Genomic DNA, 23,477 nt, shown 5'->3' on the forward strand with positions numbered 1-23,477 from the left:
TAACACCCTTAAATTTTAATTCTAGGAAATAACAAGAACTTGTACAAATTTTAAATAATTTTGCTTTCGAATTTGTTTGAAAACAGGATCATCAGCGAAATTACTCTAAAATGGCGGACGACAAGGCAGAAGTTGCTAACAACAAAGAATCGCCAGAGAGTGACAAGGAACAAAGTTCCGAACGAGATGGGGCAAGCAGTCTTGAAAGCTTTGTTACCGGTCATTACCAGCAGCAGAAGGTATGCTCTCTTAGGATAGATCAAACATTGGTCAATTAAAATTGTAGTCGACTCAACGTCAGACGACGCAGTTTTCTGAAATTTCAAATTAAATGTTTGTAAACAAAGAGAGAAGAGAACCACTGTAAGATGTCCGTGGAATACCTCTCGAATGGCATAAACAAGTAAACTACAGAATGTCACTGGATACTATATATTTCGTATATGAGATGTTTATTTCGACGTTGTGCCAATTCTACCCGTGTGACTGCTGCCGTACCGTTGCTGCAGTACAGTAGCTCGAGGTTTTGCCTGGGTATTTGGGTCCGACCCAAATACCCAGGCAAAACCTCGAGCTACTGTACTGCAGCAACCGTACCGTAGCCAACACCTTTCCCAACCACACAGAATCGCCGGGAAAAGTGTTGGCAGATGTGAATGTATAGTGCATGACTTTTGCCATAGACAGTAGAGGGGGGAAGACTGTCTATGCTTTTGCCAACCCTTTGTACAACCGTAGTCACGGACAATGTATAGTTAGTATGCACAGCAGAAACTCGAGGGAAATTTACTGTCTTTGTCATCCCAGTACAACTGCATCTTACATCATTTTTTAAATATTTTTGTTCTGCGTATCAATCAATTTCTTGGTTTACTCCCTACAATGTAGAGTGGAAATACTCCATATCTGGCTTGTCAACACAGCCCTTATGCGTGCATTGTCATTGTTAATGATAATAATGATATGAAATAAATTTTTCAACCAAAACAATGCATTTCACAAAAATACACATTGTGTTGACAAGACAAGGGCTGGATGATAGCCAGAGTAAACTGTGAAAATTGCAGTTGATACACAGAACAAAATAAGGTGACACCAGTTCATGAATGATAGTACATATGTGTTACCATCATCTGTCTATTATGAAACTTTTTAAACTGCAGGAAAAATGACAAAAACGGTCACATACTAAATTTGACTCTAATCACTTCTTCCTCACCATTGCTACAAAAGTATGTTTAGAATTCACATTCTGGTAAATGATGATCTTGTTAAGGCTAAATACAACTTATAAACCATAATATTTGTTCAAGTGACTCTGTGATTCGTGTATGCTGTGTTTGTGCTTCATAACACAAACATAGCAAATACATATGTTCTTGGAAAATTCCAGAGATGCTCTGTGTGTTTCTCACTACATACAAGGAGACCTAGACTTGGTACAACTCTGTGAATAAAAAGCCAATTTAATTGAGATATAATAGAGTAATTGCAACTTTTTTCTGACCCCGATGAGGTGGAATTTTTGCAAGATTCACTTACTGCTGATCAGGTTTACTTCGTGCATGCGCAAATCAACTATCAAGAGTATTCACCTCACACAAGTATGATGACAACGGCATAGGATCATATTGCGGAATCGCAGTCAAAACATTTCAAATTAAAAGCAACATCAACACATTAAATTTAAAACCTTTCTGAAATGACTTTATCTTACACAATCATCAACTTGAACCAAGAACCTGAATACCTGTGGAAGATTCTGTCATTGTGTACTACTTCGAGTCCATTAACGAAAACAGTGTTCCTAGGAAATGTGTTTGGGTTTTTTTCTCTCATCAGGATGAAGGAAAATTTGATGATACAAATGAGATCGATTCTGACAGGACCATGAACTTCTTCAACAGAGCTATTGCAGAAAGCAGAAGGTGAATGATATATTTGTCAACAGAGTATTTCTGTAAGATTCCATTGAAAGAAACTTTCTAGTATTTCTGCAACGTACTACCGTATTCTGAGAGAGGTTCTGAGGCTTGATGTGGGTTAGGAACAGAAAACACTTGTCTTGATGTATAATGCCCTAATGGGCAGTGTTCAAAATAATGATTTACTGGTACTGTAGTGTGATGAACAATATAGACCATCAGAATATGTTTTGGTTGAAAAAATATAAAAAGATGGCCATCACAAGTTACATTATATGGTTATAATCTGCCAATAAATCTTGCTTTTAAAACTTAGTCTTGTGAGTTTTCAAATGTCACTGATGTATCACGTATCGCATTTGTAGTTGTTTGAACGTTGCTTGGTGATGCACAGCATTAAGCTTTACAATAACGTACACATCCGTTAGACCAGAAACTTATTTCAACAATTTTGGAGTCCAAATATCTGTTCCTGAGGTGCATTCTACCTAAATGAAAAGACAAGGCTGTTGTCCCCTTATTGTAATTAATGTTTTGCACTGGTTGCTGTCACTTTACCTTCAGCATTTTATGACTTTGTCTCTCAACAGAATGAACAAAGAAGTGACAAAATCAGAAGCTAAACTGACTAAACTCCACAATGAGCTGGGTGCAGACAATTTCCTTGCATGGAGAAAAGAGCACGCCGCTGAAGCCCTTGTTTCTCTGCCCGATAAAGAAATGTCGCACATGGACTTGTAAATAATTTTTTATTCATGTCACATGGGTGTAAATCTTTCATTTGTTGCTCCACTTTCGCATACTTTGAACATACTGATAGTACAGTGTGAATGACTTGTATGACTTCATTGTACATCATGTAATGAAAGGTGTACACTATTTTTTTTTTTTCATTTTCACACTGTAAGTACTGCAGGTTAACCATGAGCTGAGGATGCCAAAGCCTTGTATCAGCACAAAGTGGCTAATACACATTGAGAACCACCAAACCAGGAATTGGTTGAATTCAGATTGATTTTCTCAGACCACCTTAACCCTTTCACCCCAGTTCCCTGTATACAGGTCCAACTTTACAATAGAAAACAATGGATTTGGGACAAACCATGGTGGTGAAAGGGTTAATACTATATGTGTTCAAATCCTCAGTTAGTCAATAATAAGCTGATGCTAACGCCCATTCTACACTGAAAGATAAAGTTTCTTGCCCGCTTGTCATATCCTCAGACTCCAGCGAAAGCTCCAAATGCTTTGAAGTAACTGGCTCTTTCGGGGCCAGATGTACATTTTTGACAATGTAAATAAAATGAAAATAATTTGTCTGTTTTATGCATATATTTTGTCTTCTTTTGTAGTTGATTGTTGCATTTCACAGCACTGGGCAACACGTCCACTTTTTCAGCAACATTTCCACAGTTCAAAGGCAAAGCAGTTCTCCAATGCTTAGCAAGCCATCACTGTATCACCCTCTGAAATACAGGGCCAATATAGCTGTCATGTGATATGACACACACAATAAATAAAATGGAATTAAAAAAGTTATGAGAAATGTTAAGTATTTAAGCAATAATGTACCTTCTCGGCCCATAATGGACAAAGGCAAACTTTTGCACGACATAATGTACGAGGCAAAAACAAGTACATTATGAAGTGCAAGTGTACTTGCTCATGAGTTCGTTATGGGCTTGGGAATTCGTAGATGTAGAGACATCCTTGGTCACAATGCTGGATAATAGGATACATTATCAGTAATAATTTGACGGTATGACGTCACAAAATTCACTGGTATTGACAAAGCTATAATATAACAACCAATCATGACTGTCTGACCAAAATGAAAATCCAAATAAAAACAAAATTGCTTATTTTATAATTGTTTGAACAAATCTATAGAAACTCTCATAGAGGGCCAGTAGTTCTAACATTTGATGATTGTTAGTATATTTTTGTTTTGTATGTCAGCTACAGTTTCTTGCTCTACTCCCCAAAGTATGTTGAGATGCACAGTGTTGATCTTGTCAAGTCAGCCTGTACATGTGTAAACTACATTGTTATTGTTGACAAGAGAATTCTGGTCCTGACTAGAATTTAAATTTCAACCATAACATTGAATTCTACACATACAGAGGCTAAGTTGACAAGCTAAATAGCTGCTCTTTCAACATGCTTTGGGGCATAGAGTAAGACCTTGCAATCAACATACAAAAAAATGGTGAAAAAATCACCAAAAAGTATAGCCCTTAGAGATCTTTCAACTTCATTTTGCACAGCATAGTTATTCTTGAGATAAAGATGTTTGTAGCAAATGAAGGATGATGACACACTCAGTAATGTCTCTGCATATTTGACACCAATGCTAACAAAACTATGCCCTAGCCCACTTAAAGAAAGAAGTCTATGTCCACCAGTCCCAACAGCTCATATATAAGTTACCATCATCAATAAGTATATAATATAAGAACACTTCCACACATTCGATGAGCTCACTCTTGTTGTGTGATTGTACAAACCTATGTACTTGAGCAACTGCTGTAAGTGTAGCATATTGGTACCTGGTTCACACACTTATCCATCCTAATTGTGTTACCAGACTGCTTCATGTGTTAAAGCAGGGTCTTGTATTGGTGTCAAAAAAGGACAGAACTCACACTTCATGTAGGTCTGTAGTTTATAAAGTTTATTACAAACAAAAGACTGGGTGTACACAATGGTCAATGCATACAAACAGCAGGGGTGATATCATCCTATGTAACCAAGCAGTTGTGGGGGTCAAGTCATACAAACAGCTTGGAATACTGTCACTGATTAACCCTCATCTGACGTTGGTTTTCTTACATGCCCGATTTACATTTTGATGTCCCAAACATCTCAAACTCAACTTCCTCAGGGTAAAAAACAGATAAAATGTGTGAAAACTGACGTTGGTTTTCTTACATCCCCGATTTACATTTTGATTTCCCAAACATCTCAAACTCAACTTCCTCAGGGTAAAAAACAGATAAAATGTGGGAAAACTGCAGTCTTATAAATTACATGGCCACGCTGTTAATAACTTTGTTAACAAACACACTTTTCCTGGAAAAAGCATTCACCTAAATTGTTGCTGGGAATCAAAAACATTAAATGAGTGTATAAAATATGAAATATTTACAACATTAAGTAATTCAATTGTACAATTTTTTGGAAAATCAAACTTTTAAAAAATTTACAAGTTTGAATGTATCTCTTAGTCTATCATTACATGTACATGGATGAATGTATGTTACAACTTTGGTTATGGCCTTCCCTGTGCTTCACTGTACCCCCTATAAGTGCAAATGGAACAGTCCAACCAATTGTAGAGGACAACTGGAGTGTCATTTCTAGGGTGGTCAGGGTTTAATGAATTGATCAAATTTTACAATTCACAAAATGACAGCCGCATTTGTTTTAAAAATACTGATCTATATTATACGGTAAAACTATCTTTAGAACACCAGCTATCTTGGGGTTTCTCCAAGTCTTGTCTTGTAGCTCTGCCAAATCTGTGCAGGTACTTGCAGTCAATGTGAGAATCTTTCAATGTGGCGACAAACAAAATAGAAATTGTTTGTGAAAGTCAAAAATTTGTGTTTCATTATCACAAAAAAAATGACTAAATGCTGGTCTCTTTGTATTTCGCTGGTTTTGTTATTGTCAGTTCTCAAGGTTGTGTACTATTTCAGACGCGGAGTGTTCAGAGCTGGACCATCATGGTAGGTGGCTGGTTACGAATATTAATTGTTGGTGTGCCCGGGGCCTTGTGACTGCCTGGCTGGGGTTGCATCATCGCTGCCTCATACGTTTGCTGAAAATGTAAAACAAAGAGCATTAATCAAAACAAGCATTTTTTTCTAGGAATAGTTCGGTAATGCAGAACAAGGGACAAAAGTTCTGGAGATTCTCTGAGGCAGTGGTGTATAAGGCTCTAATTCTGATAAATGTTGATGATTGAGTCTAATGAGTCGCTTTTAAATTTAAGATTTCTAAACATTTCAAGTCAGTGAAGTAATGTCTTCAAGTTTTGAGTCTGCCCTACACAAACACATGTAATATGTAAAATTTCCCTGAGTCAAATTCAAAGACAACACTTGAGTCACTGACATGTCAATGGGCTCACAGTACACTGTTTTGTTTACGTGTAACAATCAGAAACAGCACATGCCCAAAAACCTACAAAGCTATGGGTACAAGCCATACAAGACACAAAATGATCTACCGATATGAAGAGGTTGGTTTATTTTGATGATGACATACTCATATCATTACTTTAAATGATTACAGTTTTTGAAAAATAAAGTTGCCCTGACAGACATGTGGATGGGTTACAAGGTCACAGTTGTACAAGCCAGAATATGTGTTGCCAATCTTAAATTTAAATAACATTTTACGTTAGACAACTTATTTAATTTCCTTTTTGACACTCACCCTCCTTTCAGTTCTCATCTTAGCATTATAAAAAGCGGCAGAATCTGGATTTTCCATCAACAACTCCATCTGTAACCTTTCAAATCTTTCGCCTTCATCTTCAGGCTGCAATAACAAATGGCATAAACCAGTCAGGTGATGTAAAATGATCCTTTTCACCGACAAAAGTAGTTTGGGTGTATGAAGTTCAAGCGCAACAAGTATCAGTAACTATCATGAGATAGATGTGGACACTACAATCATCGCAATGACATGCCAAAAAGTCACTGGATAATTTTTCAAACAAAGGCACAACAAGGGTTATATTGACAACAGCACACAGGAAACATACTACGTTTTATATTTCTTGAATGGACCATGGTATAAACAAAAGTGCATGCACAAACGTGCATAGAAGTACGTATATTTCTGCATGCGTTTGAACATTTTGCTTTTGTTTGTACAGCCATCATGTGATCTCTTGGGCATAATCATTCAATGGAACAAAGCATGTCAATTTTATTCCAGAGTAGAACCATTGGTATGTCATATAGTGTTCAGAAGACATCTCCCTTGTTGTTTAACTGTTGTTAAACTGAAGTAATGAAACTAATACCGCTTTACCACTTTTGTACTGCATTATACTACAGTGCACAATGTACTGTATTTTTGTTTGCTATTTATTATTTTGAATTTATGATGCAATAAAATATGCTGTTCTGTTATGCTTATCTGCGATCATTCTTGTCCCCTGCTAATTTGTACCCTGAAGCAACATTTTCTCATTTACCCTTTTACCACCATGGTTTAGCCCAAACATATTTAGATGGAATTGGGGTGAATAGGTTAAAGCTCTAGAGATTTTTTTAACCCATACAAATTTTTTCCCTCAAATATGGGTATTTTGGGTATTGATGGATTCTGAAGGTTTCAAAATGTTAGCCTGCTGGTCTATTTACTCACATCAGCGCTGTATGTGGTGCCTAGCCTTGTACCAAATCCAGCCTGGGCACTGCTCTGTTCATCTGAGGGTGTCAGGAACGATTCGGAATACCACGAATCAAATTCTGAGAGAAACAAGGACACAGTAAGTCACAAGTTACGGCATTGTGCCACGAGGCAAGATTATCATTCAGAAGACACCTGCTTCAACAGAATTTATGTGACAAGGAGGTAGACTATTGTTTTCATGTTCCATTTTGGGGGAATAATTCAATATTTTTCAAACTAATCTATGCAGAAGTTTTCATTCCGGCATTGTACAAACTAGATATCAATGGAAACACCCCACAAAGTGTTTTAATACTGTTATTTGCATATGGTATATTATCATCTAAACCATATCTGTTATTTTTGTGCTGTGTCATACATTGAACCCATTCACCACCAGATTATATGCCACATTTAATATTGTTTGCAATTGGATAGGTGTTCCATTCCAATTCTGTACGATTGACATAGAGGACCTGACCACTCACCTTGAATAAGTCTCTGTCGACACTGATCAACTAATTTTTGACAGTATTGCACCTCTGATTTCACATTTTTCAGTTGTTCATATTCATCGCGGTACACTGTTTTCAACTCTTTCAGTTTCTTAATCAATAAGAACTCTTCCTCATCAATGACAGTCTCTCCATCTTCATTGACAAATTCTCCTGGGAAAATGAAAGACTCAGATTAACTTCACTCTGTCTGTGTTTGGAAACCAAAGACACTAAAAACTAAAAAATGCAAGTCTGGCTCACACACGGTACCTATTATGAACAGAAAAACCATTTCACAAAATCATACAAGAGTATCAGTATGTTATTTTCATTAAATACCACTTACGTTTCGTACTTGAAATGTGAATAAAGTTGCACTGCACTAAAATAGGGTGAGTCTTGCTGCCTGACTGAAGGGCGCCCTCATAAGTTGAATATGATAAAATGCCTGTACCATTACCTTATCTTTATGATTACATTGTGAATTTATTGACTAAAAGTAATAGATTCTCGACAAGTTAAAATAATGTCTGTAAAGTGTTCTCTGGAAATCCAATAAAAAGGTTTGTTTACTTTTTAAGATTCTTTGCGACTTCAAAAGCTTAAAATCAAAGTCGAAACTTAGGACAATATTGGACGCTGAAAATTGAGGCACATCCTTATGACATTGCTTACCTTGTTCAAGCCTATCATTTCTCTTTGTATCCATTGCCAGTCTTGTCTGATCAATTTGCTCTTTGGTAGCATTGATTGTTTTTGCCAAGTCTCGACACATTTTCTTCTTCTGAGCTAAGATATCTGAAATGACAAGAACAAGCAGCGTGAGTCAAACAATATCTTTTTTCCCCCGACCAATCTAGCCTTGGTCAACATGGTGGCTTTAGTGTATTACAACTGTGTTGGTTGTACCATATCGACAAGTCATCAACAACGACAATGTCTGTTTGTTTATTATGACAACAACATTTGGACTCTCTTTCTTCTTTCAAAAAAATATCGAAAGACAAAGTCTTTTTTGTATTATTCTGCAATTTATTTAAAATGTCAAATGCAAATCACATTTCTCGAGTTATTTCTATGTAGTTCACCTGCATCGCCAACAGTTTATACACACATATAAAATTTGTGTCCCACTGAGAGTCATGAGAGATGCTGGCAAAAGATTACATGTACAAAGTCCATGGTACACAATTGAACAAGACTGTTGACTTGGAACTGAGAATTGTTCGTCAGAACTAATGGAGGCTTTCTCTAATATGATCTCTTCTTTGCTTACACTTACCTTTATTTTCTGTGAGAATTCTGTTAATTTCACTCCCCCTCTCGTGTTTGAATTCTTCAAAAGCCACGGTTCTGAGGGGTGGGGTGCTGGCCCGGGGTGCCATCGTGTCTCCCAGAGCCCCTCCTGATCCACTGACAGGGGTTGCATCAGCCCCAGGGACGGACTCCCTTGTGTCGGGAACGAGCTGCCTGGTTGGGGAGGAATGCTCCGTCTGCATGGTGCTGGGTACGGGACTGGACGGCACGTTACTCTTGGACGGAGGGCTGGATAGATAAAGAAAATAACATGCATTTTCTTACAGTCAGTGAGGAAGGTCACACACCTGTTCAGATACATGATGTCCGACAAGAATTCAGACACTTTTAAGACATTTTATTATAAAGTACAATTTCACCAACACATCCGGTGTCATGTCTTGCAAAAAACTTTGTATTTGGTTGCTGGGGGAAGTTACTAAGTGGTAAAGAACACTCTTTTTTTTGCTAGTAGCATCCATGAATATCTGGCACTTGTGTTGCTGATAAACAAAATTGATTGACTTTTTTCTAAAAATTTTCGACTAACGGTATTCATTTATTTTGAATGGGGCTCACTGTGAATATTCAGGCAACTGGGACATTCAGAAAAAATTAGGTTAAATGATTTGGAAAAAAAAATTCTATATTAAATTCTATATAAACAATTCCATACTACAAACTATAGTTACACATGGAATGTACAGTAGTAATGGAGACGATTTGATGGCAGCTTCACAAAATTGTGGCCAACTTTTTGAATGGTAAATGGTTGCAATTGTATGAGGAAAAATTGAGATATGAGGGAAATTACAGGCTGCTGGTACAATAACAATATATCTGGAGAACGTGGTAATTTGCCACGAGGCAGTGTACTATATACTGGTGCATTCTAAATTCTAAATATGAAAATTTTGATCTGCACTGTTCCAACGAAATTGAAACATGCTCAATGATTTTACCGTTGAACAAGCGTTAGTTTCAAATTATAGTGAACCTTACATTTAACTCTTAATCACTTCACAAAACATGCTAGTTTAGACTCCAAGATAATTTACTAATAGATATGCTGTACTCTGTTGTCCACATAGCGAATAAATGCCATATGTTAATGGCAGGTTTTCACTGTACAAATCAGAGATAGGAAGCCTCAGCAACAGCAGGCACTTGGGTTCAATTTTATGCTAATTTATGCAAATTTGTGCACATAAAATCCAGACATATTCTTCGTAGATATATAAATATTCATATGACAATAAAATCTTGAATTTCTGAACTGTAATGATCATCCATATTGGCTGTAAAATTTTGGATCAAATTGCACTAGTCAAATTCACAATTTTGTTGTGGAGGAAAATAACTTTTAAGGAAATTTTTCAAACAAATGTGGTCAACAGAGCAGAGCACAGTCACTGTGCTGTTATAAAAGTTATTTACATATAAATTTAAATATATCATGCAAGAACAAGACACAACTTAACTAAACAAATACAACAAAAATCACTACCAGTGCATGAAATCCAGTTTACCAGGTGTTATTCTGTTAATATGCTAATGCAACATTTGGAGTATCACCTGCTGGTGATTTTAATGTTGTTAGACTTATTTTTTTGGTCAAAACTGTTTGGATAGTATTAAATTCTCAATCTTATTTAACACTACACAAATAATTTTGGCATGCAGTGCGCACTTATCGAGGAAACGATGCAAAAATATTGGATATCCAAACAGAAAAGGCAAACGTGAATTCTTTTTTAATTTTCACTTTTGCTTTTGAGAGTGGATACCAGATTAGTGTAGAAGAGTATTAAAGTATACAGGATTAGTGTCAATGCAAAGTGATACAGATTGTACACATTTTGTACAAAATTTAATCATAATATTAGCATATGCAGATCAGATGTGGTGAGTTCATAGGTCACCAAGAGGTCAGAGTTCACCAGTGTCCAAGAGGTGTTCCTGTGGAGCAGGCTCGCATAGATCTGGCTTTTTTGTTCTACCAGTAGTAGGTAGGTAGTAGTAGGTCATCCCATGAAGATAAACTGACGAGACGAGACGAGACGAGACGAGACAAGACGAGACATGCAGATGGAGAGAAGGGTCATTTGACATGCAAATAGGAGGGTTAAAGTAGCCTAAGAACAGGACATGCACTAGTACTAGTATACATGATACATAACATCAACTCACTAACCCAGCCGGATGTTGACTAGTTCAGATTTCCATGTAAAAGAAACACTTCAAAATTCATTTCCGAATTTGCTGGTGCACCTTAAGCTTCCCTGCGGACAGCCATCGCATGATAAACTTTACCGTTTATGATCACTCACACGTTTCCAAGCAAGTGTGCTCAGACACTCATACTTCTCTTAGCACTGTAACTCAGACACACACAACACAAATGTACATATTTACACACAAAACTATCAGCTTATCCTACCAAGTCTGTCACATAAGGTGTTGGGACATGACAATGGTTCCCATGGCAGCTAACTGATATTTTACAAATATTTAATCTATAAATCTTATTTACAGCAGACACGGATATGCTGAGAGAAATTTCAATATAGTTTTTTGTTTTCATTTAAAAATACTCCATTACTCTTGCATGTAAACCTTCCAATGCTGATTCTCTGTACATCTGTCCTACTCTATATTAGAAATGATTTCACCACGTGTCAATATTATAAGTGCAGGGGGATAAACAAAGGATCAGGAACACCGCTATTATTTTTTAGACTGATGCAGGCGGAGGAATGCTTTGGGTAAGGAGGGTCGTAACCACACACCAGTTGAAATTAACATGATATCATATACCTGGATGACTGAAAAAGATATTACCGTATTCCTCCGATTCTAAGACCCGGGGTCAGCAACATGAAATGGTTGTAATTATCAGGGGGGTCTTATAATCGAGCCATCCCGCGTTTTGAACTAACACTGTTAATTTATGCTAATTCATTCACGTCAATTCAGCATTACTCGAGACTTTCACACATTTTTTGGCAGAACGTACTAAAGTTTACTTATATTAGCAACTTCTGACAAATTATTCTCGAGAATACACAAAGTCAAAAATACGTAAATGGCAACTGTTCCTTCATTTTCAAAGATAAAACACAGTGATCACTTCCCAACCTAACTGACGAGTTGTTTTTTGATCACTGTTTAAATTTCAACTGCTCAAACAATACCTGTCTGATCAAATGGTTTGTGAGGAGAAATAAAACTTTGAAACAATTCTTGAAAGACGTAGACAATTCAAAACAGAAAGTCGATCATATATTCACCGGATTGGCATCATGCAGTTAACTTATGGCAATGCCATTGGCTTATACAATACATGCATTTGCTATGCTGCACGTAAAAATAACTAACCTTTCTTTCAATCTAAGGTCTGTGTCGAGTAAAATAATGATATGGCACTGAAATTCATGGTTGTCAACGGTAAGAATCCATGATTCAAGGTGAAAAACTGTTAGCTACAAACAGTAAACCCGTGCATGAAATGGTAACACATACATCGTGGATCAGCTTGCAGCATGCAGCAAAACAATATGGCGGTCACTGTGGACTATTCTATTATATTGAGCAGGGGCCGCAGAAGGTTAACAACGGAATGATACAGAAAGAAAAGTATAAGGACAAAATTTAGTTTTGCCTGCCGTTCCAGTAAACAAATTTCAATGTTACATCATTTTAGCATCTTTAATGATTTTTCTAGGTCTTAAAGGAAATTTTAACCACTAAATAATTTACAACACTATGCTTATGCGTACACACCCTGCCTAACAAATAGTATCTCCATTACAGCTCTTCAATAGGCTCAAACAAAGGCCAAACGACCTTGAAAGTGTCAATGGGCAATCAGCAACATCAGCTGTCGTACTAGTGATCGTTGAAGTCATACTATCATCAATTTTTGAGTTGTGATTTGTTGGCTTTTTGAACTAAGGTAGGGAGGGGTCTTATACACGGATGTAAAGCATTTTTGAAAATCTTCTAAAAGTCGGGGAGGGTCTTATACTCGAGCGGGGTCTTATAATCGGAGGAATACGGACATAATGTATTCTAGATGAATTCTAACACTATCTTTGGTCTGTGTCACTCTAGCCAGTAACAAAAATAAATTTGAAATTTCAAGTAATCGGACCTGGTCAATGATATGATAAAAGACATAAAAGCTAAGATTTTTGACACTATAATTTAGTTTTCTGCTGCTGCTCTTATCATATTCCATGTTTTGCTTTCACATTATAGCTCTTTCCCTCCTAAAAAGAGGTATTATTATCTGTACCGAAATCCCCTCGATTAATCAGAAATATTCATTATTTTCAACACAAATAATTCACATAGATTTTCTATATTGTCAAGCATTCAATCACTTATACTACAGCATCCTGGCTTTAAAAAGCAACATGAATTAATTAAAGTGTAATGACATCATTGCCAGACACGGTCCTTTCAAGCCATACTATCACCATCACACAACAAACACTCTCCCCCATTTGTATCTTTCCTTCACTCATTCCTAGGTGCAGATCGCAAAGCATGCTCCAGCAAAGCGTTTTTAAATCACTACAAGCAAATGCGGGGGGGGAATGGTTTAAAGTAGGTGTTGATGGTAAAATATGATATTTTTTCATGCAAGATTCCCTTCACCAATTGTTATGGGGTAACATTATGCATGAAGCTGCTGCATAAGCCAAAACAAATCTTCAAAACAAACCACACAGTTAGTTGAAACCATGGAGGGCGGCGGTGTCATTTGTGCGTTATTCATCTGAACTAGCAAAGATCCGGGTGATTTTTGAAGTGAGCTGCTGTTACCAAGACAGGTAAGAAGCTACCTGGCTCTCTCTTTGCTCTTTCTACTCTTAACCTTCCTAGCAGCCACAACCGACGAGCTGGCGGGCTTGGAGGAGGTGGGGGCCACGCCGATGCCAAAGTTCTGGCGGTCCATCTCCCCGACGTAGGTTGCTTCGCCGTTTTCATCAAACACTACTCCAGCCTGGGGATGTGATAAGAACACAGGAGAGAAAAGAAGGAAAGAGACAGAGAGGCACAAGGGAGAAAAAGTTATGATTGGTGATAAATTTGGCAAATTATGTTTTTTGCATGATTCTAAGTCCTTCATACCAAATTATAGCAATTATTAACGAAATGCTATCTTTTTCTTTGAATGCTAAAAAACATCTGACATTCTAAACAAAAACTTGCAAGAAGCAGGACTTTACAAGTATAGTAGTGTAAAATATTAAAATGGCTATAAGTTAGACAAATGAATAAAAAATATAACTGAATAATTTTTCACATTAATTGTATCTATTCAGTGAAATGTCAATGGATACTGTGATAATATCTGATTGTCAAGATGGGAACAGACTTGTGTTAAGTAAAGAAGACATGAATCAAGTTCACAGATCATTGTCACACGATAAAATTTTCAATATGTGATCTTTGTGTTGCACTCATTCTTACTTGACTCACTGAAAGACAGTTTTCATCAAATATTTTTAACATGTAAAGCCTGTTCTTGATCTGATTGCACTGTGAAAAGTAGAGAGTTTGAGATAAGTCTTCAAATTACTGGACAAACGTAACACCATCAGTAACTGCCATCATGCTGTTGCTCCAAAAATCAACGGTAATAGTTTGAAAGAAATTCAAACAGAAAGCATTTGCACACAGATTCAGTTCAATTACATCCAAGCTATCATTGATATAAATCCATTATTTCAAACATTTTTCACTTCAAAAATGAAAATATCACAAATGACTTCCTTGCAACTGTGTGACAAAAGACAATTTAACAATTTTACGATGACAGAATATATATAATTAGGATCAATGCATGAGTGTTCAGGTATGGGCTAACCTTCTGAGCTGCAGCGACAGCATTTGGGTCTGTCCTGTCGATCAGCGTGAACTTGGCCCTCAGTCTGCTCTCGACCTCGGTTTCCATCTGATTGACGGTGTGTTTGAACGCCTCGAAGACACTCTGGATCTGCCGCACATTGATGATGTCAATTTCATCCAGCGCTCCGTCGAGGTACCGTCGGACCTGCTGTTTGATCTCATGCTGCTGTGCAACAGAGAGTGGCTCGTACGTGACCTGACTGCGCGGTTGGTCTGTAGGAGTTTAAAAAAAATAGTTTATGACGACATTAGCTCACAAACTACTCAAATTACACTCACTCTTTGGAGCTGGTAAATTGCGTCACACAAAAAGATTCCCAGGATGTAGATGAACTGCATGTGGAGAATTTATTTCTGCTGAAATATTGTTTATATTTAAATGAGATTTGGGTGAAGCATTCAAAATCAAAATCATTTCATAATAAATTTCTATGTACCGGTACAATACACAGATCAAGGGTATTTGGTTGACCACCAGTAATTATGGTTGTACATGTATAGGGCTACAATGGTAAGAGACACTTACAGTTACTTAGAAGAACTGATGTATAGGTATTTCTCACTGTAGATGAGTACTTAACTTAATAAGCTACCGTAGAATGTGCCTCAGCAACAGATATTTGGACTCTAAAATTTTTACAATTCTTTCCTAAGCTACCTTTTGTGGGGGCTTATCTCAAAGCTCTTGGAATGAAGCATTTCTCACCATCATAGTCTTTCGAAAATTTGAAATTTTTTTACCCATAGAGTTAACACAGGGAATACAGCCATTTCGAATTTCGAATACTGATAAATGTAAGGTAATTTATTTCTTCAGTACCAAACTTTGCACGGTGACCCCATTTTCATTGTTGATTTGATAAGAGAATGGTTGAAAGCTTCATGAGGAAAGTTTGAGCAAAAGTTTAAGTCATTCACTTTTGAGGCACATACTACCCTGCCAGGCTGGGTACTATAATATATTGGCTCCATAGATGTGAAAGAACAGTAGACTATTAACACTCCAATATTAGCCCTTTCACCACCATGGTTTGGTCCAATCCTATTATTTTGAACAGAAAAGGCAGACCTCTACAGTGGGAAACAGGTGTGAAAGGGTCAACCCTGCCAGCTTGCTTTCCATCAACAGAGGTCCAACTTTGCAGTAGAAACTGAAGGTGTAATACCAAAACTTGGCTGTGAAGGGTACGGCAAACAACAGAGGATGAATATAAAGAGATGTAAAATCTTTCCTCTCACCAGAGTGTCATGCATAGCAAGTTCCTGTTTCAATGATGATATTTCCTTTTCCAACTTCTTCACAAGCAAGGCCGGATCGTAGTATTCATTGACTGCAGGCTGGCTGGCGATACACATGATACGCGTGGCAAACCGTAATGTTGAAATGGTCTCCTCAATCTGTGCCTCCTCTCCCCAGATGTTGGCAATCATAATTGTGTGACAATTTCCACCTGTGAAAATCAGCAATATTTGAATAAAATCGATGAAGTATTCAAGGCCGCTGGAGTAAAAAGAAACATTTTGCGTTTCTAACAAACAATGTGAAATAATGTTATGGGCCAAACGACTTGAAGTTTAATTTTTGCTTGGATTGTGTGATTGTAAAACTGTTGTACGGTACAAGTTGGTAATGCCAGTACAGTGATGAAGTGGCTTACATGCTAATACCAAAACGCCATTATTACGATCATTTGGGTTTGTACATCATTCTTGATTTGATACCCATTTAAAGTAATCTGTGTGACAAGTAAAATAGAAACTTGAATGCAAAACATATCTACCATCTAGGGTCTGCTGCACACACAGACAAGCCATGGAGCCTTAGTCAACTGTCCCAATGTTAGAGAAAGAAATTGACAGGTCTACACATTATTTACAAATAATTTTTACATCAAAATCAAAATAATAACTTTAGACATTACCTATTGAGTCCTTGAGTGCGTGCGTAAGTTTAGTTTGTCTGTATGGGATATGTTCCCTCTTTCTATCGGCCAACGCGATAACTGTCTGTTCTAAGAATGATAATGATTTATTGATGTACATGGCTTCCATGGCTGTTTTACCGGCAGACTGTAAGAGAACAGAAATTTATCATATTTAAAATACATTGAGTGAAATACCACAGACATGAAAAGAAGACAAAATTGAGTATAAGAGAGAGCTGTGGGATTTCTATATGTACATTAAGGAGATTATTGTACCCTAGGGTACTGATACAACAAATTTACACACCAAGTGTAAATAAAATAAATTTACAAAAAAATAACAGTAAAATTGTAAGTACTAGTACTTGAAATACATAAGTATTTATAATACAAACTCTTTTAATACATAAAAGTCTCTGATAGATCAAAAGCAAATAACAAGAAACTGCACACTGACCCCAGTTTTTCCTAGTCTTTCTGACCCAGCCAAGTCGACCAGGTTGAGTTTTGATCGCATATATTTGGCGTTTGATTCCGTTCTCGATCTGGATTCCACGTGGATGGTGAAAATACAGTGTGATCTTGACGAGACACTATTCAAGGAATGAGCTGCGATGGCACGGTTGGTCTCACCCTGTCAACAGAATTATGAAATTATGAGAACTGGATCGGATGGATTATCATAGCAGTATAACTAAGATGAACATTCTATTTCTTTTTGCAAAACAACATAAAATACAGCAAAACAGCATAATATTTCTTTTTCAGACAATATTATGAAACACGTCCCCACAGCGTTACACTCATAATTGGCATATCATATTTTTATGAATATTAAAAGTGACAAGAACATAAAATGTCAGAGGAAAAATAACCTATTATGGTATAACGCTGCTAGTTGACAAACACGATGGATATGATTATTTTGCTTCAAATGTCAGCTGAATTTGCAGAATAAAGATGAAAATGATAATTGCGACTCATCTCTAACTGTTACAACAGGCAGTGTAGAAGATAACAATAAATATGCAATCAGTGTTATACGAGGAATGACATACAGATCTAAATAGTATTCCTTTTCAGTATTAACAATATTGCTACACATTATAATTACTGATAATGTATTATGTTCTCAGCTCTCTGTGACATTTAATTGTTTGTATAATATTTAAATGCAGACTATTAGTTACTGTTAATGATCCATTTGTAAAATGTCAGTGAAGATAGGTGCACAAAAGTGTTTATGCCTCTTGCCTTTTGACATCATGGGGTGAAGTTAAGGTAGAATGCGCCTCAGGGACAGATATTCTGACTCTCAAATTTTGACAATTCTTTTCTGATCTACCACTTGTGGGGGCTCATTTTAAAGTCTTGGTGTAACAATCAACGATTCAACGATCATTTTTCGAAAGCAACAATTGCATTTTTCACCATAGAGTTAACACAGGGATGACAGCCATTTTGAATTTCAAATATAAGTAATGTTCGGTAATTTGTTTCTCTACCAAACTTTGCACAGTGACCCTGATTTTTATTCGTTATTTGGTAAGAGAATGGTTGAAAGTTTCATTAAGGAAAGTTTGAGAAAAAGTTTAAGTCTTTCACTTTCAAGGCTCATACTACCTTAAATTTACTGTAAAAGATGGTAGCATACCTCAAACAGAAGATTGAGAGCTTCCTCTTCATTTTGAGCTAAATGGACGGACAATCCCTTGACGTTCACTCCTCCTTGCTCGTCTTCAACTATGGTCATCTGTGGAACTGACTGGATGGACTCGGGTAACGTTGACAGCAAGTCAAACATGGTTTCATTGTAAATTTCTAAGTAAGATATCCGCACGGTGATTGCATGTTCGGGCCTCTCTTCAATTTCTCTGTAGACCTGTGAAACGATGACAATGAACTTGAAAGTAATACTGCCATCCGCTTGCATTGACTTAGCACTATTATGTTCAATGCTTATTCCTATGTTTATGTCATGACATTGATGCATGAACATTACCAGTAATAGTTGGTGAAATTCTTGACCCACATTAACTTTTTAGACCTCTACAGACTACAAAATGAAATAACACAATACCTGACCAGTCCAAATAAAAAAATTTATGTGTTTCCAGTAACAGGGATGCCTCCAAAAATTAGGATATGTAGATCAGAGGAAAATCTTTATTTTTTATTTCAGTTGGCTGAGACCCATAACATATGGTAAAATTTAGGGAATTTACTCAAAATTCTTTGAAAATGAAAAAAAAATGCCTAGAGTCGGAGGGTTTTTGTAAGGTTGGTTGCGTTACTGGAAACTCATGCACACATATTTCTTTATTTTGCCTAATGAAATTAACATGAACTATTTCACTAAAAGAGCAACACAGTGTAAACTGACAAACATTCATCGAAAATATGACTTTGAATGTGAAATGGCAAGTACTAGTAATTATGTAGCCATCTGTTCTATATATGAATTAGATGGCGTTAATTTGTAAGAAAAAATGGTCATGTCTTTTTGTCACAAACAATGATCCCTTGGTGATGAATGTTGAAAGCTGCAGTCATAACATACCAACAATATGATACAATAAAGCAGTGACCTAGTCCCTGAGATTACTCTGTGGTTACCATTTGACCAATTACACTATATTGATTTAAAACCTATTTGTTCAGATCTTTCAGATCTGGTCTAATTGTACATATTTTTTTTTTCCATTTGGTCAAGGGTTTATTCATACCTGTGCTATTGACCTTGGTATAAGTCCTCTATGCTGGTAATTCTCTGTAGCTCCTGTCATGGTGAAGGTTTTCCCGGCACCAGTCTGTCCGTAGCACATCAGAGTACCGTTGTAACCGTCCAGGAGATTGGTCACCATGCTGGCAGCCACATCGTTGTACACTTCATCTTGGCTGGCATTGTGGAGAATGCCGTCCATTTTAAAGGACCAATCAAGGAGTTGGTTGTTGACAACCCCTCTTTTCATATCTTTTCTACCATGGATATTCACAGTCTGTGTGAAAAAGTGCGTAGTTAGTCCCCAACTCCATAACAGAAGAGTGAATTTCACAGAAGAGTAGATCAATTGCAATACCATAAGAAAATACTGGTAAAAGGTATATACTATTAACAATTTCATAAACACGCATTTGTTTTGAATGTGAACCATAATCCCTTGTTCTACTCCCCAAAGCAAGTTTGTACTCAGTGTTCACCTCGTCAACTCTGCCTGTATATGTGTGAACTGCATTGTTATTGTTGAAGTGACTTTCTGGTCCGGACTAGAATTCAGTTGTAAACAATAACAATGCACTTTACACATATAGATGCTAAGTTGACAAGCTAAATAGTGGGTGTTTCAACATTCTTTGGGGAGTAGAATAAGAAGTTGCAATTGATTTGTAAAATAAAAATAATGAAAAAAATCATCAAAAGTTAGCTTTACTGGCCCTTTATCTAAGGTTCCACCTTCAGAAAGTAAAAAAATAAAAATTCAAAGATTTGACAGGGAATAGAAAGTATATTGCAAAAATAGATATAAATTGGAAAAAAATTTTTGCATCAGTGTTTTCGCCAGGAAAATAAGCTGCATTGTCTGAGAGTAAAATATGTTATATTGACAATGCATACAACAAATCAAAAGTTGTATCCACAAATTTACTTTTATATTTTGTGATTGATTTTGTCTTTGATTCTTTCAACAACAAATGAGTGATATTTCAACAGATAAGTTACTTGATCATCCACAGTCTGCCTTATTGATTTCTTATTTTCTTATCATTCAAACTCAATCAACATCACAAGACTTCTAAGACTACATAAAAGTTTATGAAATGACCATCATCCACGACAGGAACATAAAGATTTTTGGCTTCTGTAAAATAATTTTAACACAAAAAGTAATCATCTTATCGATGTTGTATAAAGTTGAATGGACTCTCTTGATCAATGAACTCACCTTTCCATCTGGCATAAATTCAAGCATATCATGAGCAAAGTTTGCGGTGGGCCGTGTACGGGCGTACACATGAACCCGGTTTTTCCTGCCCCGAACATCCACTGCACTCATTTTGTTAACTATCTGCCCTCCTCTGCTTGTGATGTTGTGGACAACCTAGAAAGTAAAATATTCCAAGATAAGCCACAAATTTATTCGTGTATATGCATTTTTTTATGGTCACATCTTAACTTGGAAATATTTGATTCTCCGCCTACTCTTTGTTGTTTGTCGGACAGTGACAACAAAGTAGAAATACGGTTTTTAGAGACTCCGGAATTAGCACAGAATAGCAGAAACTGAGAGAGTAGCATTGTTCAACAGTATTTTGTGTAATTTTCTCTCAGGTTGTTTCACATTAACTTGGCTGTGAGTGTGATAATAAAAAATAATTATCGATTAAAAATGTAAAACTAGATATCGTAATTGTTCGCTGTTATTTCTGTTGCAAAGACGTCAACCCTGTAAGTAAATTTATATTCCCCTGGTTCACAAGTACCATCGAGGTACTTCCAATACCAGCGTAAATGGCAGTATAGCCATAGCGAGTCAGATGAAAAACCACGGTCCCTCCACGGGATCGCCTAACTGACCGCACTGTAAAATGCGACGATGTTCTGATAAAATGCATATGCGACAGTTCGTTGCAACGACACAAAAAGTGTTCTCGATTAATACTGTTATATTCTGACACGGTTTCAGAAAGCCAGCTAGCCGCCGAAATGTATAATCACAGCCCATCATACGACACTGTATGAAACGTCAGCAGCTCTGCCTCTGGACAGAGTTCAGAAACCCGATGAAATACCGACCGGCGACACATGTTTATTAGCGCCATATTTCTGAAATAAACGTTAAAAGCATGTCATGTTTATACTTTACTTACCTATGGAAAGAATATCTAATTCGGGAAGACAAGAAATAAGCGCGTTTAATGGACGGAAAGGTGATCACAACAAGGCACGTTTGCTCGATCACCTAACTCCAAATCCAGTTTACCCCGACTTTGTTTTCACGCCTTGCGTTGTTAGGCCAACATGTACAACTGTTTGCTACATATTTACTCCAGTAATGAAAGCCACTGAGTGGAGAAAAGAAATCTAAGTTTTTACAGCTGCTTCTATCGATTTCGTACTTACTACAGTGATGCGGCTGCGGTTCCAGAAGTTTGCTTCAATGAAATCCAATATTAATTATATGCTAACGAAGATTTTGAATTGAATAGGTATACCTAATGGTTATTATTCAGCTAAAATGAATTTACTTGAGCAACCGTCAATGAGCCGTGCGCGTTCCAACTTACTAACAACTTTGCATAGCGAGCGGTTCATAAATAATTAATCATTTCCGGTACTCTAGTTCCGGTTTGGTCCTACGTGAAAAATGAAAGATGCAGCAATTGACGAAGTGAAGAAAGCATAGGGAGGCTGCTGTGTGCTCTTTACCTTGAAGATAAGGCGGTGTCGACCATGGAGCAATCGAGGTAAGTTCGCAAGAAACACTTGCAAACCGATAACCGTTCCCTTTCTGACTATGCAAACTGGTAAAAGCGCGAACATGACGGAACCGCGGGTAGGTGACAGTATCCGTAATTTCTTATTCACAGCGGACCTCTCTGTAATGCTAATGAACACTGTAGTGTCCTTACTTTCTATACGCTCGTTCACACTTCTGGCGCATGCTGTGAAATCACAGTTTACAAAAATTTGTCCATAATTTTTCTCTTTATTTTTTAAAACACCTGACAAGGCAAGCAAGTTACATTCCACGGGGAAGTTCTTTTTTCTGTTATTTTTATATCCTTAGAAATTTTAGAATTAGATCCGTAAAAACATTTCACATTTTGCTAGTGTAGTACATATTATTGTATATGATCATGAGATACGTGCATACAGTCTGTACAATACAGCTGCTGCATGACTCACCGAATTTATTATGACTCATATCAAGGTATGTAAAGATCACATATCTTATTGAAAATATAGACTGATAGATAGTGTCTTCATATATTAGTAAACCTCAATGTAGTGAAGTCAAATTCCCAAAATCCTTTGCATGTGCTAGTTTGTCCTGAAAAATGTGGAAGAAACGAAGAGTATTATGTGGGCTAGTCCAGTCCAACCATCAGCTAATTTTTGTTACTTAAACCGCTTGCATGCTCCCGGGCGGCGGGTTTATTTTTTTTGGTGACAAAAATTTAATCCAAGTTTTTATATCGAAACATTTGAGTAATGAATTTACCAAGGTGGGTTGACACACCCCTTCAAACGTGAAAATTGACAGAGTGTGGTGTGTGTACCAGGCGCCAAATGTAAAATAATTATTTTACACATTAGAAGAACATATTCATACGAAAAGGGTGTATTTGCATGCATTTATCAATAAAACTACTATAGCATAAGTATAATAAATAAATCAATACAGACATAAGTAAATACATATATGAGTGAAAAAACATACATATATGTGAACCAATTCACACAAGACCTATGAAGACAGACATATACATACATACGTGCA

At 36.8% G+C, this 23,477-nt stretch overlaps 2 protein-coding genes across 2 annotated transcripts; one reads left to right on the forward strand and one right to left on the reverse strand.

Annotated features, from left to right (window-relative positions):
* Positions 1-86: 86 nt before the first annotated feature.
* LOC139143818 (uncharacterized) lies at positions 87-3,255 on the forward strand. Its single transcript, XM_070714390.1, has 3 exons — positions 87-239; positions 1,843-1,928; positions 2,516-3,255. The coding sequence occupies exons 1-3, from the start codon at positions 111-113 to the stop codon at positions 2,664-2,666; spliced, it is 366 nt and encodes a 121-aa protein (XP_070570491.1). The 5' UTR covers positions 87-110; the 3' UTR covers positions 2,667-3,255.
* Positions 3,256-4,584: 1,329 nt separating this feature from the next.
* LOC139144413 (kinesin-like protein KIF9) lies at positions 4,585-21,500 on the reverse strand. Its single transcript, XM_070715115.1, has 15 exons — positions 21,477-21,500; positions 20,919-21,074; positions 19,701-19,973; positions 18,629-18,856; positions 17,432-17,608; positions 16,972-17,119; positions 16,285-16,500; positions 15,009-15,256; positions 13,981-14,141; positions 9,117-9,379; positions 8,510-8,632; positions 7,826-8,005; positions 7,311-7,414; positions 6,369-6,473; positions 4,585-5,748 (listed from the first exon to the last, which is right to left on the reverse strand). The coding sequence occupies exons 1-15, from the start codon at positions 21,498-21,500 to the stop codon at positions 5,638-5,640; spliced, it is 2,517 nt and encodes an 838-aa protein (XP_070571216.1). The 3' UTR covers positions 4,585-5,637.
* Positions 21,501-23,477: the final 1,977 nt, after the last annotated feature.

Source organism: Ptychodera flava, chromosome 11, assembly GCF_041260155.1.
Source record: "Ptychodera flava strain L36383 chromosome 11, AS_Pfla_20210202, whole genome shotgun sequence".
Lineage (NCBI taxonomy): Eukaryota > Metazoa > Hemichordata > Enteropneusta > Ptychoderidae > Ptychodera > Ptychodera flava.